General features: G+C 37.6%; 1 protein-coding gene across 12 annotated transcripts in view; it reads left to right on the top strand.

Moving 5' to 3' along the window:
* LOC308190113 (uncharacterized protein) overlaps nucleotides 1–25,104 on the top strand; it is a 252,343-nt gene that overhangs the window by 24,657 nt on the left and 202,582 nt on the right. For 9 of the 12 annotated variants that reach the window (XR_013946902.1, XR_013946903.1, XR_013946904.1 and 6 more), the window contains exons 2-5: nucleotides 10,220–10,312; nucleotides 10,660–10,720; nucleotides 10,927–10,945; nucleotides 11,138–11,233. Coding sequence is in view for 2 of the 12 variants with exons in the window: in XM_080581083.1 (XP_080437209.1) it covers nucleotides 10,220–10,312 (93 nt within the window). In the remaining 10 variants the exon portion in view is untranslated. Of the gene's footprint in view, nucleotides 1–10,219; nucleotides 10,350–10,659; nucleotides 10,721–10,751; nucleotides 10,868–10,926; nucleotides 10,946–11,137; nucleotides 11,234–25,104 lie in introns of all 12 variants that reach the window. The other 3 variants (XM_080581083.1, XM_080581084.1, XR_013946907.1) reach the window with 2 other exon arrangements.

Raw genomic sequence — 25,104 nt, 5'->3', positions numbered from 1 at the left:
AGAGTTTTGGAGATCTTCTGGAGTAAGTATTTAAATATATATTTAAACAATTTTTCTCTTAGATGTGTGTGTGTTTTAGAGAGTTGGTTCACTTTAGTAGGTAATTATATGTCAGTTTGAATTTTTCCCTTAGGGGGTTTAAAAATGCTAACACCTACTGAAACTGTAATAAGAACCATTGTCTTCATTGTCTGAATATTTTGTAATCTGTCTGAGCCAGTCTTCAACTTAAAGGTGGTTTATTTTGTACACATAACATCAGAAGAGGTTTCTCTGGTAATATTTAAAATACGTACTTTGCTTTTTTCTTCTTCTTTTTACTGGCACAGTGTTTTGTATGCAAAAATTATTTCAGGGGAAGATCTTTACTTTTGAAACTCACTCTTGTACCTACGCCTGAAGCCAGGAAAAGCATATAGTACTGTTTATTTCATTAGATCGTGCAGCCAATTAATCAAGATTTGAATGAGTATCAAGATGTAGCCTTCATTTTGTCTGCTTATTAACTTTCATTATGTGTAAATTTAAGGCGTAATTGTTAACAGGATGGATTATGCTGTAAAGTTTTTTTTTTCTTTTTTTTTTTTTTCTTCTTATAACAGCATTCCTTCACAGGTCCCCTTATTAAAGCATACCCAGGGTGATATATTATGTTAAGAAGGTTTAAAACATAAGGTGACAATGACCTTCCCTTTAATTAACTATGATGGAAATAAAGGTGAGAACAATGATGATGAAGCTCTGCTGGAGACCATAAATCATCTGCTGCACTGGTTAGACAGGACACAGCTACAAAAATAACCTTGCAATTCACAGGTTAAATGGCTCTTCCATTGTGCTGCATTCACTATTTTCGGTTTACATACATACAGATAGTTTTCATTGTGCAACTGTGTAAAAATGTCTTTGATCAAACAATGAGTTATTCTCTGAATATACCTGGAAATACCTAACCATTTTGTTTGTTAAAATATTACTGTGTTCTCATTTTTAAAGAGCAAAGTGATATATGAAGCAATGGCAATTTAGGATACTTCTGTGTTTTCCTCTAGAATCCTGGGCTGAAAAGGAAAGAAGGCAGAATAATGTTGTATTATATAATAATTTTTGTTTCTCCTAGTGATGCTGGGCCTTCATCATACTATGTGAGATGAGATTGCTGGTTAGATTTTTTAAGATATGGAACTTGTTTCTAATTGATTTAGCTAGGTTTAAGAGTATATCTCATGTCCTTAGCGTTAAGAATTCTTGTTCTAAATATGTCACCCTATCTGGGAGTTACAGACTTATATCACTTAGTATACCAAACAGAGTTTGCAATATAATGGGAACACTTAAATTTGAATTACACTTCAAAAGAAGTCATAAATACATTGACTAGGGTCAACTGCAGCACAATAAAGTAAGCAAGACTTTTGTCACCTTGACTATCAGCATTGCAGAAGGACATTAAGGGCTTCCTGTTCAAATTGGTACACGCTAGATAATCGTGTAAGATTAGAATAGGTTCAGAAGCCTTCCTCTTAGATTATAAAATAGTGAAACTACTACGTAATATTTTACTCTTTAAGTTTTATGTCTGATGATTCTCCATGAAGATGTACTTTGAGATTTGAAAATGGTAAATCTAAACTCAGAAAACAGAAAGACTTGCAAAAAAAAAGTCCTAGAAGATTTCTCAGTGATTATTAAAGGGCACTAAGTAACAGAATTTTGGAATTTATCTGGATATTTTTGTAACTGATATGGAAGAGGCAGGTCTTGTAGAACTGAAAACAACTGAAAGAAAAGAATGTAACATCGGAAAGCCCAGAATGAAATGTTTGTTCATTTCTGTGTTGTAATGCCAGCAGGCTTTGCTGGAATAAGTTTTGGAAGGTAACTTTAAAAAAAAAAATAAAATCATGATAGGAGTAAGGAGTTTTATCTTAGGTATTTCTCAACCACCTGAATTTAGCATGTTAAGATAAATAAGCAGAGTACCTTCAGCATTTTGAAGTTCTGAAACAAAAGAAAAGATCATGGGTGGAGAACTAGCTGTCTGGAAGTTACTTCTGTTGTGAATAGCAGGACTTCTTAGGGCAGTGAATTTTTTTGTAGTTAAGTAATGTTGGTATATTGGATTTGTTTAAAGAGAATGTATAAAAAGAGGAATATCAATTATTGCTTCAGCAGAAGTTTAACTTTTTTTTAAGTGTGCAGTATAATTCTGCATTAGTCCTTGCTCTCTGTTTGTGATTGGCAACGTGCATAGGTCTTGAGGTACAGGCAACATTACTGAGCTGGAAATCTGTTTTCTTTGTGTGCTGGGAAATGTGTAGGCAGTACATTCAGGTGTTTATTTTGTTTAGCATCATTAACCCAATGAAAAAGAGTGTACCTTCCAGTCTCATTGAGGTACATTGAAATTAGGGCCAGAGGGGTTTCACATCATCCTCTCTGTGTGCTTTGCAAGGCTCTAAGTGCTCCAGAAATCCCTTGCAACAGATTTACAGATTGGTTATAGCAGGTAGTGTGATTCTTAGAAAAACATGTTGATTAGTAACAGGAGTGACTGGGACATCATTAATTGCAAATACCTCAGTGATACGAGGGAAGTGATTAGGCAAGATCCCTTCAAATAATCCCAAAGACACCAAGCTGGGGGGAAATGCTGATCTGCCGGAAGGTAGGAAGGCCCTGCAGAGGGACCTGGACTGGACGAGTCGATGGGCAGAGGCCAATAGGATGAGGTTCAACATGGCTAAGTGCTGGGTCCTGCGCTTTGGCCACAACAACCCCATGCACTGTGCAGAAGAAAAGGATCTTGGTGTGTTGCTCAGCGCTCACCTGAACATGAGCCTGCAGTGTGCCCAGGTGGCCAAGCAGGCCAACGGCATCCTGGCTTGTATCAGGAATAGCATAGCCAGCAGGACCAGGGAGGTGACCATCCCCCTGTACTCTGCTCTGGTGAGGCCGCACCTTGAGTACTGTGTTCAGTTTTGGGCCCCTTACTACAGGAAGGACATCGAGGCCCTGGAATGTGTCCAGAGAAGGGCTGTGAATCTGGTGAAGGGCCTGGGACTCAAGTCCTGTGAGGAGTGGCTAAGGGAACTGGGGTTGTTGTCTAGAGAAGAGGAGGCTCAGGGGGGACCTTATTGCTCTCTACAACTGCCTGAAAGGAAGCTGTGGGGAGCTGAGGGTTCACCTCTTCTCACAGATAACTAGTGGTAGGACAAGAGGGAATGGTTGTGCCAGGGGAGGTTTAGGTTGGAAATTAGGAGACATTTCTTTTCAGAAAGAGCAGTCAGGCATTGGAACGGGTTGCCCAGGGAGGTGGTGGCGTCACCATCCCTGGGGGTGTTCAAGGAAAGGTTGGACGTGGTGCTTAGGGACATGGTTTAGTGGGTGACATTGGTATTAAGTTGGACCAGATGATCTTGGAGGTCTTTTCCAACCTTAATAATTCTGTGATTCTATGTTACTGTGTATTGGGTAGTCCTGTGATCCAGATGATAATGGTGATAATTCCTTCTCAGCACACCTTTAATGCTTGGTATGATGTGTACGAGAAGAATTACAGAGATGTGGGAGAAGATGCTCAGCATTTGCCTCGTCTCGTGTTCTTTCACACTGCTCAAAATCAGAGACCTCTGTCTCTGATGGTAGGTGGTCTCTGATGCTTCTAACCTGTCCTGACCTCCACATAGGCAGTGAAAGAGGAGAAAAATCTTTTCCAGCTCCATGGGCAGTTGGGCCTGGAAGACAATACTCATTTTCATACCTGAATTCAGCATAGAACAACAAATATTCAGAGTATCTTCTAGACAGAGTAGTAGAAGACTACTACTGTATTTAGTATATTTAGCATTAACTATTACATAGTCCCTAAGCTGGTCACATTCTTTGAACAGTTAGTGTGGCTCAGCTCTCTTGGATTTCATTGAGCCCCTTGAAGCTCTGATGATTTATTTTTTTGGATTAATTACTCTGGCATTCTTATGAGAAGAGCTGCAGTCTCAATCTGCTTTTCGCAGTCTTCAGAACTTGTTTAATACTTAATAAACATCTCCACTGGAGAACTTTTTTACTATACAAATGTGAAAACATGATTTCTAAAGGATAACAGTCTGGTGCTAGTGCCACATACTCATATATTTTTACCATAACTACTATTTTTGAGTCAGTGGAGAAAAGTGCTGATGTTGGGGCACTGACTTGTTGGTGATGGGTAAAATGGTGTAAAGGGACAACAGAACTCTCAGGTGTTAAGAGAAGAGCCCAAAAGAGACAGAGACGGATCCTAGCTTGTCTTCCTCCTGCGAGAATGGCAACAGACTCCACAGTTTCAGGCAAGAATGCAAAATTCATTTCCTTAGTTTAATTTTCTCTGAAGTAGCTGGTCAATAGTCAATCTCCCGTAAATAATAAAAGTAAGCCTTTGAGGGAAAATGAGAAATTACTTTGCTGCTGCTGCTATCACCTCTTTCTCTCTGGCTCTGTAAATCTTTTGACTGTTTTGACTCAATTTACCTCAATCTTTTTAGGAAAGAATAAATTTTTTACCATTGCTATTAGTTCCTACATGGTGCTTAGGTGTGATTACCCCCCACTACTTCATCTCCTTTTGGTTGGCCTTTCCATTAGAAGGAATAGCTTTCTACAAGATGTTGTAATTATCTGGTTTTCATAATCTTGTTTTCATTCTCTGACCTAACTAAGTGGCAAGTTCCACTACCCATGCTTGTACTGCACTGGTACTCCCAGAAATTCCTTTGTAATTTTTTTCTTGCCTGTACGTTGTCTCTACCTGGCCTCAAAGTTTTTCTCAGTATTTTATTTTCCCATGTTAATAAGTGCTCCAAGACTCACACCCACACTGGAGCCATAAGTCATTTGTAATTAATGTGGTGAAGCTGAAAACTGTATTTTCCTCAGTACTTCTTTTAAGTTTAATGGTTTTAATATGTGAGATTGTTGGTAACTTCTACATTGGAAATTTGGAGGACACCTGGATACTACTGAACAAATGATAAGTAAAGAAGAGACATAAAAAAGGAACTAAGAACAGAAATGAGGGACAGAGCGTGAGGTCACTTTTGTAACTATCAAGCTTTTGCAACTATCCTTGCTCATGGCAAGGAGAGGGTAAGGAAAGAGCAAGAATTACTGTAGGTTTACTCATTTAATGACTACTAAAAGCCCTGGAAAAGCTCCTATCAAGTTGCACAGGTACACAGCTAAGAGATGTGGTTAGACTTTTAAAATCTGAAATAAGACTTGTTCTTCTCTGTCAAAGGAGGAAAAACATTTCTCATTGTCCACTGTACTTTTGTTTATTTAGCGTCTGATTTATTTTTAATTGATTTGAATGGAATTCTCTTGTCTTACACTGGCATCCCAACATATTAAAACAGTTTAGGGCAGCCAAACTGATTACAGGTTTATACCTTTAGCTTTTTTATTAATTTTAATGACAGCAGTAACATTTCCATTTTTAGAAGGGTGTACAAATTTTAAGCGGCCTTTTCAGTGTTTGTGGTGGACAGGCAGTTGAGACATTGCTGTAGAGCTTATCTTAGTGTGTTGAGTTTCCTCTATATAGATGATCTCAGCCAGTTAGCTAAGGACTCAGTAGAAAACATTCTAGATGTTCTGTTTGCATGCGTTATGTATTCCATCTGCAAATCTGTAGGGGACTCTGTGTTGCATACCTATTGAGACTAGATTCTCAGTACCTGAGACATGCATTCTGTATGTACACATCCTTCCTGATTACTTAACATGAATTGGATGCAACCACTGTTAATGTTGGACTAGATTCAAGCATGTTTATTCAGGTAAAATGCTACTGTCTAGGAAATGCCGCTCACCTTAGTGAATTCTGTAGTTAGACTCATGGTTAGGATTCATAATGGCACAAAAGGTTTGTTTTCATGTTGTGGATGGAGGGAAATGGCCAGACAGGTTTGGTGCTGTTTTTTGGGGGTGGGTTTTTTGGCTTTTGTCAAGCCAAAAAGATGGCAAGAAGAGTCAGTTTCATAGTTTAAATTCTAGATAGCATTGTAAGATGACTTTTAGGCAAATTATGATGTTTTAATGCACCTTTTCATAGGTTGTACTTAAAAAAAAACTGTCAACATTTAAATCAATAGAACTGCCCTTTCCTCTTGAGCTGTCTGAAGTATGGTTGCATTTGGTTGTAATGCTTTGCTTTGGTTCCACGCTAGGAAGAGAAGGTGGCTTTATTGATAGTTAATAAAATGGAAACCTATTGACTGCCTCTGATCAATCTCAGATTTTGAAATCAGGAATTATGGGGAGTGATTAACAAAACCTCCTTTCTTTACTTGAGGAAGTGGGAAAATGGGAAAGCCCTACTGACGTTTACGCTAGGAAAAGGTTGTCCTTACAGGAGGTCTGCTCTCAAAGTTTCATCCAGTTTCCTGACTTTGTGATGAAAAATGTTTTTCTAGACCCTCTCTCAAGAAGAGTTTGCAAAAGTCTTGGAGTTTTTCAGGGGGGTTTCAAGTTTTGCTGAAAATATTCATACCAAGCCTCATTATTAATTTGTATAATTGCTGAAAGTTTTGCATTACATGCTCAATTTTTTAAGTCATGGGCTTGTGGAGTGTTGGTCAAATAGCTTAGAATGAGAGAAGCAAAGGGTAGAATAACAGCATGATTAGACAGTCCAGTAAATCAAAACCTCCCACCCAAATTCTCAATAAAATTATCTGCACTAGAGTATTAATAGGTCTTATGGCACCAGTGGGATGGTAAAAAATTCTGTTCAGAATCATTAATTAAAAAAAATGCAAAAAAAATTGAAGGAAATAGAATTTGTAGTTGAGCAAATGAAAGTCAAATCAATTTGACTGGATCTTTTTAAAAACAGATTTTGCTTGGTTTGTTGCCATTTTAATTTTTTTTCCCATACTTGGTGCTAATCAGGCATGACAAATAGGCTCACCTTTGAACACACTTTGCACTAATAATGTCATAAAGTAACTCCCTTTAATTGGTACCTCAGGCCACTGTCATCAGACAAGCTCATAAAAAGAAACTACTGACAGCTTTCACTTCTGCTGGATTTATGAAAGATTTCTCACCTATGCCCAGACACTTTGTGTTTGCATTACTATTCTAAGTTTGACCTTTGATCAAAGAAGCAATACATTATGTTTTCCACAACAACTCTCACCATCACTTCAACTCAGATGTATTCTTGCAGTGCATGGCTGTTGTGAAAACTTTATGCTTAGAAAATACAAAGGGCAGTCAGTCTACAGGCTTTTAGTTCACTGTAATGTAGTAAATATGTTTTGGAGCCAGATGCATATTTTAAAATTAGTAATTTATTCCACAATTTATATGTGTTGGGTTTTTTTCCTTCACAAATTGTATAAGCAAAGACTCTCATATGTGCTCATTATTTAAAACTGTTCACCCGATAACTTCTGTGAATAATTCTTGGTCTTGGTCTGTAGCTCATTCTCAAGGATCTCATTGTGAATATTTGATCATCGAAATTCCAGCTCAGTGACTCATCACCTAAATCATATGGTATGCTTCTGCCAGGATGGAGGAGCACAGCCCTTAATTTTCTACTTAATGATTCAGAAAGCAGTGAGCACTTGTCCTCTGAAAGTCAAGGCCCTTTATTGAATACCAAGAACTTGAGGTCTTATCTTAGTCATTGGTTTTAGCAGATATTGGAGGTAATAGCTAATAAATGCACATTCTAAATTTTTTTTTTTAATCCTGATTTTAAATTAGATGCTTTGATAAATGTTCTTACTCTTATGTTCTTTTCTTCCTGCAACTATTCCAGGCAACAAACAGATATGTGTGAAATTATTCAAATTGCATTTCTGCAATTTATAGTAGTATATCAATTTATAGGATTTATAGCAGCAAAAATTAATAGTAACAGAAATTATTGCTAGTGTACAGTGATACATGCTCACAATTTTGTAATTTGAAAAGAAGAGTTTATGTTCGGATCTATAGTATAATTCTATTTTTTATTTGGGTCTACAGTAGAATTTCTAACCTTGATTCCTATTTTTATTTGGTTCTACAGTAGAATTTCTGACCTTGTTTCATAACAAATTTCAGAGAGAGTTTAGAATCGAATTTCAGGATTCTACCACACTTGTGGTTGTGATTCCATTGATTTTAGAAAGCCAGAAAAAAGATTTTTGTTACAATTTTGGTTCAGCTTCCTTTTTTTTTTTTTTTTCCCCTATCTTTAAAGAATGCTAATTCTTCTCATAATAATTTGTTTTGTGATATAAATTCTGTGGGAATTGCATTTTGCCTGCCTTAGTGCTTCCCCTTAGTACTGAATATTGTTAAACTAGAAATAGTTTAATAGGTTTAAATAAAGGTGGTTTATTTGGTCTGTCCATCAAGTCTTGGTACCTGATCAGTTTGCTCTCTTCCAAACAGCTTAATTTCATAGGTTTTCAGTACAGCATAGTATTTAGAATGAACAAATTCAGCAGTCAGTGACATTTTGGGTTCATAGAGATGTACATTAAGATTTAACAGTGTGTTTGTGGTATACATTTCCATTCATAAATAATTTGCTATATACCCAGGTCTTTATAGATGACTTTGAGCAACCTTGTCTGGTGGAAGGTGTCCCTTCCCATAGCAGGTGGGTTGGAATTAGATGATATTTAAGGTCCCTTCCAACCCAAACCATTCTATGATTCTGTGACTTTTCTGTGTTTCAGGCTCTCAGGGTTGATGGGGACAGAAGTTAGTACACACTGAGCAATGTCAGGAGGGAACTGGAATACTCAGAATCCTAGTTCTTCCTAACTTGCCTTCTTGTTATTGTAGGCAGAAAGTTATTTCAATATTTTCTAAGTTACCCTTCCACCTGGCCTTCTCCTGACAGGCTGTATAGATTAGTTCAACTTTGCCAATACGTAAGTTGTGACTCTATTAACCTCCATAAGAAAAGACACTCACTGTCAAATCCATAAATGTACTATCCAAATGGCAGGTTGGATACTGTGCTGAATGTCGTTTATAGCACTTTATTCACCATCAGTGACTTCTGTTTTATAAACTACCTGAAACTACTGTATATTCTTATTACTGTGTGGGTAAACTGTACATCCATCAGTCTTAGACCTAGTTTTAAAGAGAATACACATCTATCATAAAACTATGCTGATGAATTAAAACATTTTAGACATGTTTTGCAATCACATAAAAAGATTTATTTACTTTTTATAGGCAACATGTATATTTGAATAGATATATTGGGAACATTCTGCAGCCCTCAGTGTTCAGGAAGAATTTTACTCTAATTTGAGGCATTTCTAGTTAGATTTAATGGTGTTTAGAGAAAAGATGACATGGTGACTTTAAATGAAGGTTGTAAAAATAGCTTGTAAGTTATTAGATATTCAACATTAATATCAGTTTCATTATTCTTTTCTTTTTCCCTGTGGGTAAAACTTTCATGTAAAGTGCTATGACTTGCATAGTTTATACTCGATAAAAGTTTCAAGAAATACTTTTCCTTTTTTGGGCTGTGTGCAAAAATTTGCAAGCCAGTCAGGTACTGATACCAGATATGGCAGTAGACACATTTGTGAAAAAAAAAAAAAAAACCAACTCTCAATATTGCCACAAAATATTATCGCCTAATGTGCTCTGACGTTTCAAAATTCAGCCTTCCAAATATATGAAAAGTCAGTATGAAATAGAAATATCTAGTTTTTCAGTCTGAAAAATTCAAAATATGCAATTAAATAACAGTTGCCTTTAGCTAGAAGAATTCATTTGAATAAGTTTTTTCTCAGATCCAATAAGTCCCAAGCTGTTTTTTTTTTTGGTTGGTTTGATTTATGATAGATTTAGTGAAAAGACTGGAATAGGTTAAGAAATGGTGTCTTTCTTATTCTAATACATTTCCCTTTTTTTTTTTTTTTTTCAGTGTTAGAAGAGACAGATATTTCCTGTTGATCAGCACTGTTTTCAAACATGGGGGGCTGTTTTCACCTTCTAGCAAATAGATAGCAGCTAATGTGGGGAGGATGGTGCAAAGCTTTTGCTTTAGGTTGGGGGAGAGGAAGATTAAAACGAACAAAATTAAAGTTCAAAGTCTCATCACAGGAAGCAGTAACCATACTTATCAATACAGAAGGTGTATGACAAGCAGCTTAAAGATGTCCTCAATGTTTACTCCCATTTGCAGATTTCATTTACCTTGCAGGGCTTCTTTCTACAGAAAGACAGACTGGAAGGGGCTGCTAAACATGAAGAAAAAAGCATTAACTTCCTGCAGATCCACAAGGCTGGAAAAGAGGTAATTTTGCCTGAATCTATCCAAATGGCATGAAAAGGTACTTTATACTCTGACATTCTCTTGTTCTAATTCATTCAGTTGACCTAGGAAATATGATAAAGAAACCAGTCAAGGATGCCTTGCTTTGTAAACAATGCAATAACAAAGTGCTGTTAAAGATTCAGAATTAGAAGGTAGTACACTTGTTTCTTGTCTCAATTAACAGCCACAGTTCATGCAGTCTATTCATAGTCTTTATTAGATATATGAAGAATTCAATTCATACTAGTTTAAAGGATTTCTTGGAATTGCTTCAGGTGAAAAGGGATGTTCTAAAGTAAATGTATTAAAATACCCATTTTTTTCAGATGTAATTCAGTAAAGCCTTATCACGAATGTAGAATATTTGGGCTGTGAAGTTAAGTAAAGGTAAAGTCTCTCCCATTTCCTTCCGTTACAGAATCTTTCTAGAATCAGTTTTTCAGCTGGGGCAGATGGATCCTTAACTGCAGGGTTGATGCATCTTTGGGTCACAGGGGGGAAAGATTTTTTGGAGGAAAAACCACCAAACAGATGGTGAGCTTTTTTTTTTTTTTTTTTTTTTAATGTTTTCAAACATCCTGATGTGTCTGCAGGGAAGCAACAACAAAAGAGGTAAGTATGGCTGGGGTCATAGTAGAAGTAATCCGCAGAAGTTGATACTACAATGGTTCATGGATTTCCATCTTTTCCTCTTTTATGGTAGTGTGCAAGTACAGGTGTGGCTCGTGCAGCCTTAGTAGCTGCAAAAACTACCTGAAGGAGAAATTCCTTTCTTCTAGAGCTAATGCAATCTATTTTTTTCAGGTGGTGTCCAGAAAAACAGTATTTACCCTTTGATGTTTTTAATTACACAAACTCACAGTAATGCTTTCAAACTCCTTAATTGTAAGAATTCCTGCCGTAAGTATCTAAAAATTGTTTGCCTTTGAAGAATGCAAATATGACAAAACATTTAAAAGCATATTAGCATTCAGTACGACAATGAACTTGCTTAAATACTGTTTACAATGAATATGGATAATTTTTAATATATCTAAATTCACATCGCAGTTTTAAAAAAGGTGGTCTCAGTATAGTCTCCATGTAACAGTTTAAGCACATTCTGCACCCTGCACTTGTTCATGCAAGTGACAGGATTTACACAAGTAAAGCTGTTTATTCCAGTGCAGTACCATGAGAGTTTTATCAAAACTACTACTTCATATCCATTATTTATAACTACATTTTGGCTCTTCTGTATTTGTGCAGTACCATAAAGAAACTCGAAAGGCAGCCCCATGTGCAAAGAATTACACACTAAAATAAAATTTCATTGTTAATAAAAATGTTTAACTTTTCTTGTTTTCCCTCCTGCTAATGACAGCTATTTTGGATTGTTTTGCAAGTTTTCCACCTTTAGTTGGTTACTTACATTAAGGGAAAGTCTTTGCCCAAAATGTAACTCTTTTCTTTCTGAATATTTTTGCAGGTTTATGAAAAACATGTCTTTAAAACAAAAACTAAAACAAAACACCATTTCTTTAAATCTGCAACTCCAGTGATCGATAATAAAGTAACAGGTTTAAATGGGTTTAGTATTTTTACTTGAAGCTTGTGGAAATTACTTCCTTCATCTCTGCAAGTGTCAAAACATTAATTTGTGTCAAGAACATATGCTTTCAGTACTTAAAACAAGCTTGTTTTTGTGCTGTTGCTTTGCCTTGTTAGTTCTTACACTTCGATTGTCTAGAAAGGTTGCCCCTCTCTACTATACAAAAAAAAAAAAAAAAAAAAAGCCAGGCATAATTTCACCACTGATTGAATGAATGCAGTGAACAGTCATTCCTCGCTGAGAAAGGCTGAGCCTCCTGCCATTGTTCTCTTGACAAATAGTGAATGTCCTCCCTTTCCACTGTCTGACCTTGACTAATTGTGGAGAATTGGTGCAGCTGTCCCTGGCTCATTCAGGGCTGCAACACAAGGGCATGTAAGAAACTTTAAGCTGCCATCATAAAACTCCAGTTTGAGGACTTCATCACAATGCATGGTGCTCACTTTTTTGTTGCTGCTATTTAGCTTGTTGCTATTTACTTCCTCTGATAGTGTATTTTATAGTCACGCTGTTTTCTTCTCATTTGCTTTTGTATGTATCAGAAATATGTAGATTGTAGTGAGAGTATTTCTAAAAGAGAGAGATAAAGTCACATGAAGAAATACTTATAAAACCATCAATTAAAAATGATGTGAGAAGTTAAGTTTATCTGGAATGTGAGTAGAAAAGCATATTTGTCCTTTTCTTTTTCCTTCTTACAGCACAAACCATTAGAAAATTTTTACAGAAAGCTTCAGTATATTTATTTGGAAAATGAATAATATAAGCAGAAAAATTAATGTAGGAATAAAATTTTCTGCTGATGCTCTAAATATTAAGAGTAACTGCGTATTTTAATTATTGTGTGTACCAAAGCAAGCTTAAAGTAACTTTCCTTAATACAGATAGTGGTGTAAATGCATATTAAAGATAATATAATGTATAATAGGTAATGTAGCCTGGAAATTTTACTGGAGATCTCTTGAGAGTTTTTATTATTTTATTTTTTTTAATTAGGATGAAAATTTGCCTTTAGAAAAGAGACAATTCAAAGTATCTACACCACTTTAAGTCACGCTTAGCTATTAGTATTAGGGTTAAGTGGGACTTGTGTTTGAGTGGTAGACATGTCTTGTATTTCGGTAAATTCTGTTTGTATAGAAAGACAAATTGTCTCATTTCATTTAAGGTTGAACCTAGAGTTCCCTAAGTTCAGTTTGTCATCTACTGTGTCTTTTTCAGTCCTGCTGCTCCTCAGTGACAGATACTTTTGACAGAATAAGTACCTTTCTGTAGAAGCATCATAAAAAGTGAAGGGCTGTATTTGTCTGCCCGACCTATATTGCAAATCTTTCTAGAATAAAGGAACTTCTGGGCCCATGGATTGTCTTCATGCCAGCCAGATGACTGTTCAAGTCAGGCACATGAAATAAGTTAAGAAAACCAAATAAAGCCTCCACAAGAAGGAATGTGCAGAAACACAAGCCCCAGATTAGGTGGTAAAATACTTACTGAAGAAATGCAAGTAGCAGATAAATTTTCAGAAGTGATGAGTATTTGGTGGCTTATGCTGACCTGGGCATGCCTAAGTCAGACAAGGTTGGGCTATATAACACTTCACCCCATGTACTATTTTTTCTGGATCTGCTCCAAGGACTGTGACTTGTCCCAGTGAGTAGTAGGATTTACATAATTGTAAATTGTGTCCATAAGACCTTTTTCCACAAATACTCTACCATTATTACCTGTGCCGTTATGCAGATCAGGTGTTCTGCTTGGCATGTTGCTTATTGCATGGGAAGAGTGGCAACATGTGGCAGCATGCAGGCAGACATTTCAGATCTGATTGTTTTGGGTTCCTGGAATTGCAATACATAGTTAGGAAATGATTAGAATTCTCTTTAAAAAATCACGCCCTTTCCTCTGATACTTAGATGTGTACTGGAAAAGCATTTAGTGACAACTTGTGACCTGTTTGAAGCCATTCACCTGAAATTAAAATTTAAGAAATGTGTTGGTTGGCTAAGAAGTCTGGCCTGAATGAGACTTGGTTGTCTCACTGCTGTCACCCGACTGCAGTGTACAAGTCCCTCCTTGGTTTGACTTGAAGGAAGGTGATGGTCACATCTCCCTCTTTGCCTGTATAACAGCTTTCTGACAGACCTTGGTCTCTCTCTGACTTCTTGTGTAATGGATATACTGACCTGGTGTTACCTGACTGCCAGTTTTACCATGTCTGAAAATGATTAGCTCTTACTTGAAACTTGGAGCAAGACACATTGAGGAATACATTGGCAAATGTTGAATGTTATAGTCATATTTTACTACCTTGTATGTAGAAAGCAAAGCTTTAATTTGTAAAATAGAAAAAAGTAAAATGCATATAAGACTTTTTATTAGTGACTATCTGTCATTAAGAGCATGAGGGCGCTGGTATTCCCATGCTCCTGGGGGTGAACTGACTACGTAGGGCCACGCTGGGAAGTGGAGCCCAACTTTCTGGCCTCCAACTTATCTCCCTAGTAGGCAGACGAACAGTGTGCCCCAGATTGCAGATCTATGAAGCAGAGTCCTTCAGCAACAATGCCAGTTTAAGTCCTGCTTGGATCTGCAGGTTTTTGTTTTTGCATGGCAGTGTGCTGCTGCCCTGCTTGTGCCAGCACAGATGTTGCAGGCAGTGAGCTGGCTCAGGGACACATCAGAAAACAGTCAGTGAGGCTTATGCTTATTCTTCTCATCATTTTACAGTGAGTTCAATAAGATAAGAGGCTGGAATATGCTCAAAGAGGAGGGATATTTTCAACCCAGGTCACACTGACAGTCTGGCAGCTGTGAAGGCACTGCTGGGGCATGTTTGTGTGTTGCAAGTGGATAGTAATTGTGAGGTGTTTTGAAGAAGAAATCCTTAATCTGACATTGTTGCCAAGCACTCTGTACTTTGGAGATGTGGCCTTTGCATGGTTTTAACTGTTGGTGTTTTAGATTTTCTATTGTGTGTAGATTAGAATTTGATTAGCAAGACACCACCCTCCTGCTGCCTTCTTCAAGCCTCCTGTGGATGTTGATTTCAGGCACAGAGAAACAAGCTCATTCTCTGGAGTGGGTGTGAGGGATGGAGGAGCTTGCCAGCTTTTTGTCTTTTCCATTTCAGTCTGCCCAGCAGCAAACTAAGGGGGTTTTGGGGCAACAAGGAAACAGAATGATAGCATTTCAGGGTTGTATTTAGGTTTGCATTTGGAGATTTCTCAGCTGTGCCTGGCAGTGTAGTACAAACTGGTATCAGATTCAGGCTATCCGGCTTTGTTTCCCAACAGTCTTCGAGATGTAAACCATCAAAGGGGGTTGTTGGCATGTGACTGGGAAACAGGACTCCTTGAAATGCTTGTCTTGTTCTTTTCTATAGAGCATATGGAAACTTAAGGGAAATAGCGCTTCCAAGAAGCTTGCACATAAGTGGGACAAGAACAGAGAAGAATTGACAGGGTAGCCATGTTATTCAAGGTGGGATAGGGATGGCTTTTGAACAGGTAGGATTATTGTGCAGCTAGGATCTATCTTTGTCCGGTGTCTCTCCTGCTCTTTTTTCCTTGGGTTTCTATTCACTAGTTCTCTTCGTTCCTTCCTTTTCTGATTTCTCCTCCCTGCCCCATCTGAGGGGTGAGTGAGTCCCATTTCAGCTTCTCTAAACTCTTCCTGCCTACAGGAGGGAAGAGAGTAGCACCAGAGACCTAAATCAGAGAAGCAGTGAACACTGGTCATAGGGAATGGTGGGACAGCTACCACTTTTTAAAGTTTGTCACAACACAAATAATAATAATTTTAAAAAAAGATATAATGCTTTTTAAAAAATAAGACGGATTTTAAAATATGGGTTTTCTATTTCATGACTGAGAGCAGCCTGTACTAGTAACTCTCGCCTGCCTCTGGTTTTGAGAACCTGGCTTCACGCCCTGAGACTCTGGAGCAGGGCTGCAATCTTTGTGCAGCAGGAAGGGGTCCACAAACTCTCTGGTTATTCTTGGAAACATTTGTGGGTAATATTCCATGGCTGAATTCTGACGTCCTCGGCGGGTTGAATAACTCTTATGAATGCTGGCTGTCTGCTGTACATATGCATGTCTTGTTTATGTTTGTGAGGAAACCCAGCCAGAATGGCTTTCAGAACACAGCACAGAAGTTGCACACTGAAGAGATTATTATTATTATTTTTTTATTTAGGAATGAACACTGGCATTAGTTAGTTAGGCCCTGCATAAAATATCAAGCTTTGTGAGCTTATTGTGCTACTTGGTATATCTATACTCTCCTATCCTAAACATTTTAGAGTAGCTATATTTATCAAGTGGAAGTAAAAATGAGAAAGATCCCATTTTTTTCTTGGCATTACACTGCGTGCAGTATTTATGGTGTCCCATGCACAAAGACAGATATGCATACAAAAGTGGGGAATAACATACAAAGGATTACAGAAGAGCTAGCTAAACTATTTGATTTTCATATGTACAGGCACATGACAGGACATGACTTTAGTACAATGAATCTGTTTCTTAAAATTCTGTGCACCATATTAACTAGAAATTCAAATTAAGTCTTGCCTTTGCTTTCATATAGAATAGGAAATGGCATATTTAGATTTTATGCTTCTAAGATCTCTTCAGGAAAACAAAGCATCAAACAGGGCTGGAATGCAATTTTCTGAGTAGGAAGAGAGTGCTGCTCAGCGACAGAAGACAAATCATTATGTGTCTGATTTCTGCAAATCTTGCCTCACAGGAGTTGTAAAGCCAAGTGCTGAGGAAGGCATGCAAGGGTTAATATGATTTCCATTCCAGCGAGTTTTGCTTGCCATTATTTTCTTTTTCTTTTCTCCCTTTTAACTGATTCATAGCATAAAATCTTCCTGGACACCTAATTATCAAGCCAGCTCACAGTCACAGCTGTCTGCTTGGAGAACCCATTAGATGCAGCAGTTGAAGCCTCCATAATTCCCCAAACTTCCCGGTTGTGAATATTAAGAAAAGATTTTTACATGTCATATGCAATTCGGAGGTGGTGTGAATGGCGTTGGAAATGACGAGCTCTGAATGCTTGTCCATCACTCCATTCACTGGTTACAGGTGGTCTCATTTTCCACTTTCAGATATCGGCTAGCTATGACAGCAGGCACTTAATTTGCATGTTCGACAGACAACAAACGGCCCTGTGCATGTCAAAATAGGTGGTGATGCGTGACAGTTCCTACACAATACTGTCTCCTCTTTGCTTGACCTTTGACCTCCCTGCATGTCTTCTTTCACAATCAGAAAAAAAATGCACTTTTCGGCTTTGGAATAAATTTGATACCAAATTGATTATTTTCCTTTCTTCTTTTTATTCTTCTTTTTCCTCCTCCTCCACTTTTAAAGTATGCATGCATCCAGGCTTTCATCTTAACAGCTACAAAACTCTGCCAGAAGAGTCTCATAAAATTTAAAAATAGTTAAGGAGCGAGGACAGGAAGCTGCCTTGTTAAAATTCATTGTAGTTAAATTGCTTGAAAGTTCTTTGTAAATGCAAATGTAACCTTTAAAAGAGACCTTAAGTTGGGTTAATATTTGTTAAAAATAAAATTATGTTTAAAAAAAATCACAAAAGTGCTTTATGTTCATTTTTCCTCGGGCCGTATATCCATCTTTATATTTGCTAGTTGAGTATTTTAGTACACATTTCATCATGACATTCCTCCAGTGTTTTTATGGCTGCTGTGGCTTGTATTAATGTTTAGTAACAAGAATCAGTCTTTTTAGCATCATTAGAAGCACACTTTAAGCTTACAGGTCTTTTTTTAAGTCAAAATATAGAAGGTACTGAAGTGCAAGAATGTTCAAATGGTGGCAGCTCTGTGCAGTTTATGGGGCTGCTCAGTGTTTGGTTCCTGGGGACTGCAGCTTTTTGTGTGTGCTGCCTCCTGGTTAAATCATATCAAAGGGAAAACTTAGACAAGCTGGATTCAAGAACAGCTCAGCGTTGCAGCGTTCACCCAAGCACCTGAATTTTAATTCCAAAGATACATGTTCCCCCTTGTCTAACTAAGAGTGACCATAATCCTCTCACAGATCTTATCTGAGCTGCAGCTCTTGTTTTAATTAAGAATTAAAGCATGACAGCAGATAATCACACCTCTGGGGTGTTATGAGATTTGAGATGTGGTTGCATACCCAATACCCAAGGGTGTGATTATTCCATGATAACCCCACCAACCCCACCCCTACTGAGTCGTCCTGTCTAGGGCCTCAGTGATGGGCAAAACATGGTGCATGGCTTTGAACGTTGAGCAGGATCAGCAATGCACAGTGGACTTACCATATGCAATAATGCACTAGCATATTTTTCTTTTCTTTTCTTCTTTTTTTTTTTTTTTTAATTCATCTCATCTTTTTCTTTGCGCTCTTTAGGTCATTAGAAACATTGGCAAGTTGTAGGACTTTTTTTCCCTCTGAAATAAAATCTCCTTCATGGAGCAGCATCTGGTGAAATTTGACTGATATGTAACTGCAGTTTAAATTTAAGACACAAAATGGTCTCTTTGACGTTTAGCTGAAGTGCTTACAGTATTACCTGGGTGAGCTTATTGTGACTCTCTTGTTGTTCTACAACACCTCAATGTCAGTTTGAACTGTGACTAAAGACAGCTAACCAGATCTGCCTCCTCCAGAGCAGTGAAATACTTGAACGCAGCCAATCAGTTAAGAGCTCTGACTCACAAAAGCAATTTATATATGAAGTCAGTTATGATATATAGCACGACAGTGTTCTTACTGAAATCCATTCCTGTTGCTAGCATCAGTCATGCTATTGATAGGTGGACACTCAGAGCCACATTTTAGGTATCTATCCCCCCTAAAACCTAGAACTGAGTGTACTGTTAGCTCTTCTCTGAGGTATGCAGAGACTGATTTCCAAGGGTAGATCTTAGACTTTGAAACCAGGTGACCAGGAGGGCTGCAGCAATTTATGATGGGGGGCGTTTTGGGGAAGAACCAGGCTCTTGTACAGATATAATCTGAGGCACCCAAAGAAGCTTGCTGTACTATTCACTGCAAGAACAGAAAGGCTTGAATTATGGTGGAGTTGAATGTAAGCTCTTTTTTTTTCAGATCTGTTATACAAAATTTACTCTTCTATGTCAAGGTATTATTAAATAAGGTGGTCTGTCTGTCTGATCTATTTAGTGCTGATCATAGATTTCTGAACAGAAATTTCACGTGCCAACATCAGCTTAACAGGCTGTACAGTAGGAGCTGAGGCACAGACTGCTGTACGCTGAGGTGGAGCTGAGGTATCTGCCCGTGTGGACGTGAGCCAGTCTCTCAGTGGGGCTTACCAACGGAAGTCCAGTACTCTACTGCTGCCTGTCCAGCTTCTGGATCTGATCTGTGTGTGTCCAGCCAGCTCAGAGCATAGGCAGAGGAGGGAGGCAAGCACATGCTGTGCAGCAGTCCATCCAAAGAGGGTAGACTGGAGAATTATATCCTTGGAGAGGGCAAGATATATTCAGACAAATAAGGGAGGGAAGAGGGATGCAGCTAGCCCTGCTACCATGATAGACTGTGTGTTTAATTATGTTTTTTCCTCTGCAGTAACCCAGCCAGAGGTGAATTAGGTGGAGCATCAATGGTGGGAAAAAAAAACCTACAATGATGTGCACAGGCAGTGCTCCATCAGTTGTGTTTTCTTACGTACTTGCTTTGGCATGCATCCTGAGGTGCTGAGAATGGGTAGTCTGCTTCCTCAGTAGAAATTCACAGCTATATTAAGTAATAATTCATAATAAGATGTCAAAGCCTGAATGAAGCCCCAAAGAATAGGAGAATTGCTTTGCCAGAAATTCCTTCTAAAGTTGTGTGAAAACCAAATCTTTATGAAATTGTATTTCTTCCTTGAGTTTTGTGACTAAAGAAAACAAGTGCGTCACTCAGCTATCCACCCTTCTTTGGGTGACCATTGCTTGAACCTCTGCTTTGCATATGATTGCCAGGCTTGTTGTTTCTCAGCCTTGCTTGGCAATATGTCACTCATAAAGATCAAAGTTTTTAAAGCTTTTTAGTGTTGCAGTGGTGGTGAGTTCTGCAAGACTTTCTCAATGTCTGAAACTGTAAGGTAATGAATTTTTCAAAACCAAGAGGCCTTATCACTTTAAATGGAAACAAAGCTGGCAGACTTAGAGAAGATAAACTTACTGTTGTTAATTCAATTAGCAGAAAGTGATACATTAAAGCAATAGAAAACAAGATTAGTCTGGTTTATTTTCTCCTTAGATCTCAGGACTTTGGATGTAAGGCTTAAAAGTTCTCGGTAATCTTTCTGTTAAGAAGGACACCCTTACTGCAATACTGTACCTGTTAACACCTAGGCCACTGAAGTACAGCTTTTAGTAGCATTTCATTACTCCTGCATCTGTTTGTATATATTTGGGTTACATTGTGCACTTTTGATGTACATTAGAAGACGGTAAAATTATAAATTTTATGGTCTGTTTACTACAAATATATATATATTTATTAGCATAAATTTTCTGAATAAATAAAGAAGAAAGGAAAACAGATAACAATTGCTAGTGGACCCAGGGGTGACCTAATTCCATCTACCTGTCTTTCTCCTGACAGTTCAAGAACAAATACTAATTTAAGACTAATTGCCAAAAGTTCACTAGAACATATTTTGCCCCAAGATTGATATCTTTCTTTTTAATTTCTTTTTAATTGTATATTGCATAGTAAATTTAAAATTATTAGTACAGCATACTTACATATGACCAGTGACACCTGAAAGCCACTTGATATTAATCAGAAATTACTTTCTAGCACATTAATTAATAGTTGTGGAAATTAATTTCTGTCAAAAATGTTTACAAATCAGTAAATACTTTCTAAGAACAAATGCATAAAAACAACAAGTAGAAACATTCATGGAAGAAAAGGAGTGTTGATATATTGGAGTGTTCATTTTGTCTGTTTAAATGTGAGTGACAAAGTGGCTGGATATTTGGATCAAAGAGTCAGGGACCTGTAACACTCTTCAGCTGAAGAAACAGTTTACGGATTATTAGAGGATTTTTTTTTTCTCAGAAATAGGAGAAAAGATTTGGTCACACCAAATCTTACCATTTAAATTGCAGTATTAGTAACAGCACAGTTTCCTAATGGTGTACTTCTCAGTGCAAAGTCTGGGGTTCATTTTCCTGACTCCTCTAAAACTTCATAGTGAATGGCGACAGAATGTGAGGTGCCTTCCACACCAAAATTAAGCTTTCATTTTAACAAGAAATACTGCTCACCTTAGTTTAGACATGCCTGAAAATTAAGCTTTATAAACCTGATGGTTAAACTAGAAAATCTACCACTGGTTATTCAGGGGTTGATCAAAGCCTGCAGTGGGTCCTGCAGCCCATCTGGTGGAGCCTTTCAGTTTTCTAAGCATTATTCAGCTAATTAGATATACTTTGTGGAATCTGTTTGCGTCTGTACTGTACATAACTAGAGAAGAAGAGGGTCCCCTTCCCTCCTCTCCCCTCCCCCCTCTCTGTCTTCCAATTATGAATTGACTAGTTTGGGACTGCACCAAAGAATATTTCCATTGATATGTTTCTGGGTCCTAGCATTTTAGTGCATCTGATACTTCACTGCATCTGTTTGTTCCAGCCAAGGTTTGTCCTACAGGGAAGTAGATAACATTCAAGTCTGATCTTTAATGCAGAGACTCAAATTCTTTGCAACCCTGAATTTAAATACTGCTAGTGACTAGTCTTCACAGATTCTTGTATAGCAGAAATTACGAACTACTTCCATGATTTACATAGCTGGGGAGGGGTACAAGACATGAAATGAGTCACATCAAGGACAGTTTGAATTTTTAGTGCATTTTTCAGGTTGTGTTTTCAGATAAAGGAGGGCTTTAGAAGAACCTTGTTGCCTTGAAGAGCAGATGAGGTTCTGGCATGTAGAAGTGGGTAGCCCAGACTGTTTGTTTCAAAGTTGCTTTTCGCGTTTTGTGCTTAGTCTATTCAGTAGTGGCAAACAAGACGTGAAACTGCTCTGCTATAGGCATGTCCTCCCCACGTATTTTCTGTCTGCTGTCTGAGGGAAGCAAGAATGAACAGAAGCTATGCTTATCAGAGCACATGCAGTGCAAAACCTGCAATTTTGAGCAGCCCTTCTACAGATTTATGAGGAATATATGTAGTCAACTACAACCTTGTTCTTTTATCTCTTTGTCTTGTACCCCGTTCAGTAAGATAGGTATATAAATAAAAGAAACCCTGCCCTGACAATCTTTCATGTCTTTGTTATTTGTGGAGACAAATAAAATCACATTTCTTTTTCTTTCAGCATCTTTTAGCATTTTTTCCTCTACTGAAGGCAGGAAGAAGCTGGAAAAAAAAAAAAAAGTTTCATGTAATTTAACAAACCTTCAACATTTGTTTTAAAGAAAGGGAGGATACTGAAACACATTGCTTCCCCACACACATGATGAACAAAGTCTGTGTAGCTTTGGAGGAAGCTTTTTTTGTGTCATCTCTACATCAACTCATTAAGCCTCAAAAAGGAGCCGTTATCTAATACTTTAAAAATAAGATTGCAAAATTCTCATTTCTGTTATGTAGGCGGCCCTCTACTGTAGTGAATCTGGTTTTGGTTATGAAACTTTTTACTAAAGAAAACTGAAGCTATGCTAGTAGGATGCATAGGTTTGGACTGATTGTATTATGGAATTGCATTTAGTGTACCTGAAGACCAAACTTGTACATGCATACACTCTTCAAAATGGAGGAGGACTAAAAGAAGAGATGTATCAACTATAGCATTCAAAAAAAAAAAAAAAGACTTTTTTTGGGTGAAAGCTGGCAAAACAGAACAGATTTACAAAATGAAAATGATTTGAACATTCTTAAGAATGTTTAAAAAGAAGAACTTCTGTAACTCCTGTTCACTTTCCATGTACACTTGTATTGCAGTTGATTCTCATTTCATGTTAGACTGCATGGTCCCTTTTCTGACTTAGGGAGTTGGCAGTGTTTGTCCAGCACCTACCTCAATGGAGCCCAAGATCTTGAATAACTTTTCATCAGTAAGAACAGTCTCAGAACTTTAAACATGCCGTCAAAAACTTGCCTAAAGTATATTGCTTCATCAAAAGGAAAGACTGTTTTCTTAATTTGCTCTAGTGTAGCTGAGGTCTGTTTTCATTTGTTAAAATGATAAGATCATCTTCACTTGTCTTTATTTGTATGTGTGGTATGAATAAAAGAAGTATGGCTGTTCCTCTTTCTTCTCTTCTCAAGATGTTTGACATAGAAGCCCTGGAGCACTGTGCTCAGGATATGAAACCTACTGTGTAACAGCCTTGGCAAACTGAATCTGGAACATGATCCAGAATTTGAGTAGGAAAACTATTGAGCATGGGTGGGACTTATCTACTTTTAAGGTCCTGTGCCAAGTTTAACTTCACTAAGCTCCTTCTGTAATCAGGAGACAGAGTGTGATTTGTTCCAGGAAGGGGTGAAAGATACCTGAGATAAACCTAGCATTGTCTAGTGAAGGAGTGTAGACCACAGCCTCATGCTATATGCAAAACATTCAGACACATGTTAGGTCATACAAGTTGTCTTACACATATTTATTTTCAGTAGCACTTGGTACTACTGTGTAATAAAAAAGTCCAGAAAAGGGTAGGTGAGAGAGTTTCTGATCACTGAATCACAATCAGTTGGACTCTTATGGTTGAAGTTAGGGACTCATGTGAAGGGCATGGGAGATACAGTCATAAAATGACTGGAAAAGGTTACGTAACAAATAGGCTATTACAAGTAGTATTGTTTCAACACATCTTCTAGGGCTTTTATGGTATCAGGAATTATAATGATGTCCTTACTGTCATTCCTAAAGAAGATGGGGACAAAGAACTTCTCCCTCTTGGGATATGCTCCTTCTTTCATGAATAGAAATAAATGCAAGTTTTGCAGGCTGCTCTTTCCAACCTGGGGTGTGGCTTTATCACTCTTCTCCAGCACTGTGGCTGGCTAGACAAATTAACAATAATAACAATAATAACTTTAACAACCTTTTAGCGGGTCAATGGTTCATATAAAAGTGCAATAAAGTCAGCTCTCAAGTCAGCCAAGATCAGTGGTCCACATCTGAACCTTCAACTAAGAAGCACCATCAGTTGTTAGGGGTTCCTATTTTTTTTAACTCATTGTCTTTTGAAGCAGGACATCTCTATGCATTTTGACAGTACATTTAAATTACCACAGTTTTAGAGCTGGTCCAAACTTACTTGCAGACTGCTTTTCTGCTTTTTCTTTGCTTACTGTTTCTTGGTGGTTGATGTTTCAGCTGTCAGCATGCACATGGCATGAATATATATATATATGTGAAAATTTGAAAAGAGAGACAAAAACCTACTTCTGATTTGTGGGTGGATTTTTTATTTACTTATTTATTTATTTATTTAGTCTTGAGTGTGGTGTGTGATGACAAGGAGATCATGTAAAAGTCAGTCTGGTCAGCCACATCTAAAACTCAAAACCTTACAGCCTGATGTTGCAGGAGACTGTGATAATCCTCCTGAAATAATCTTTAAATGCATATGCTGTGTAACTCAGGAGTACTTTTCTCTGAGAATAACATCACAGCATATTTTACATTTGCATTTGTTCTTTGAATGTTAGAAAACTATTGTATATAAACATATGCACTGGCACTATCCACTCTTAATGCTTTTGCAAGAAGCATACAGACCTTTTGCTTTAGGGACAGAAGTGAGCCTAGTTGTGCTCCATTGCTGTATTTCAAGAGGGATTTAGAGAAGGGGGCTTGGCCTGGACCACTGCCCCATTTTCTCTGGCTAGGACTGTAGGTTACAACTGAGCCATAAAGATTGAAAAGGCAGCTTGACACTTTTTTTTTTTTTTTCAATTTCTTTTGCCCTTTAATATCTCTTTGTAAGGGATCTGTTGAATCTGTAAACAGCTAGTTCTCATTAAATATGTAATATGGAATGGCTAATTGCTGTACTAATTTACACCATATCAATCTAGTTAGTTTTGGTAGTGTCACAATGTATTTCAGGCAAGGTATGTCATACAGGGAAGTAGTAGTCTACTCTTGAATGAATGCTAGTAACTCTGGTACTACTAGAGACTAAACTATTGCTATTGCTA

This window comes from Anser brachyrhynchus, assembly GCF_964034855.1.
Source record: "Anser brachyrhynchus genome assembly, chromosome: 2".
Taxonomy (NCBI): Eukaryota; Metazoa; Chordata; class Aves; order Anseriformes; family Anatidae; genus Anser; species Anser brachyrhynchus.
Note: the sequence above shows the minus strand (reverse complement) of the source record. Positions and strands in the feature narration are given on the sequence as shown.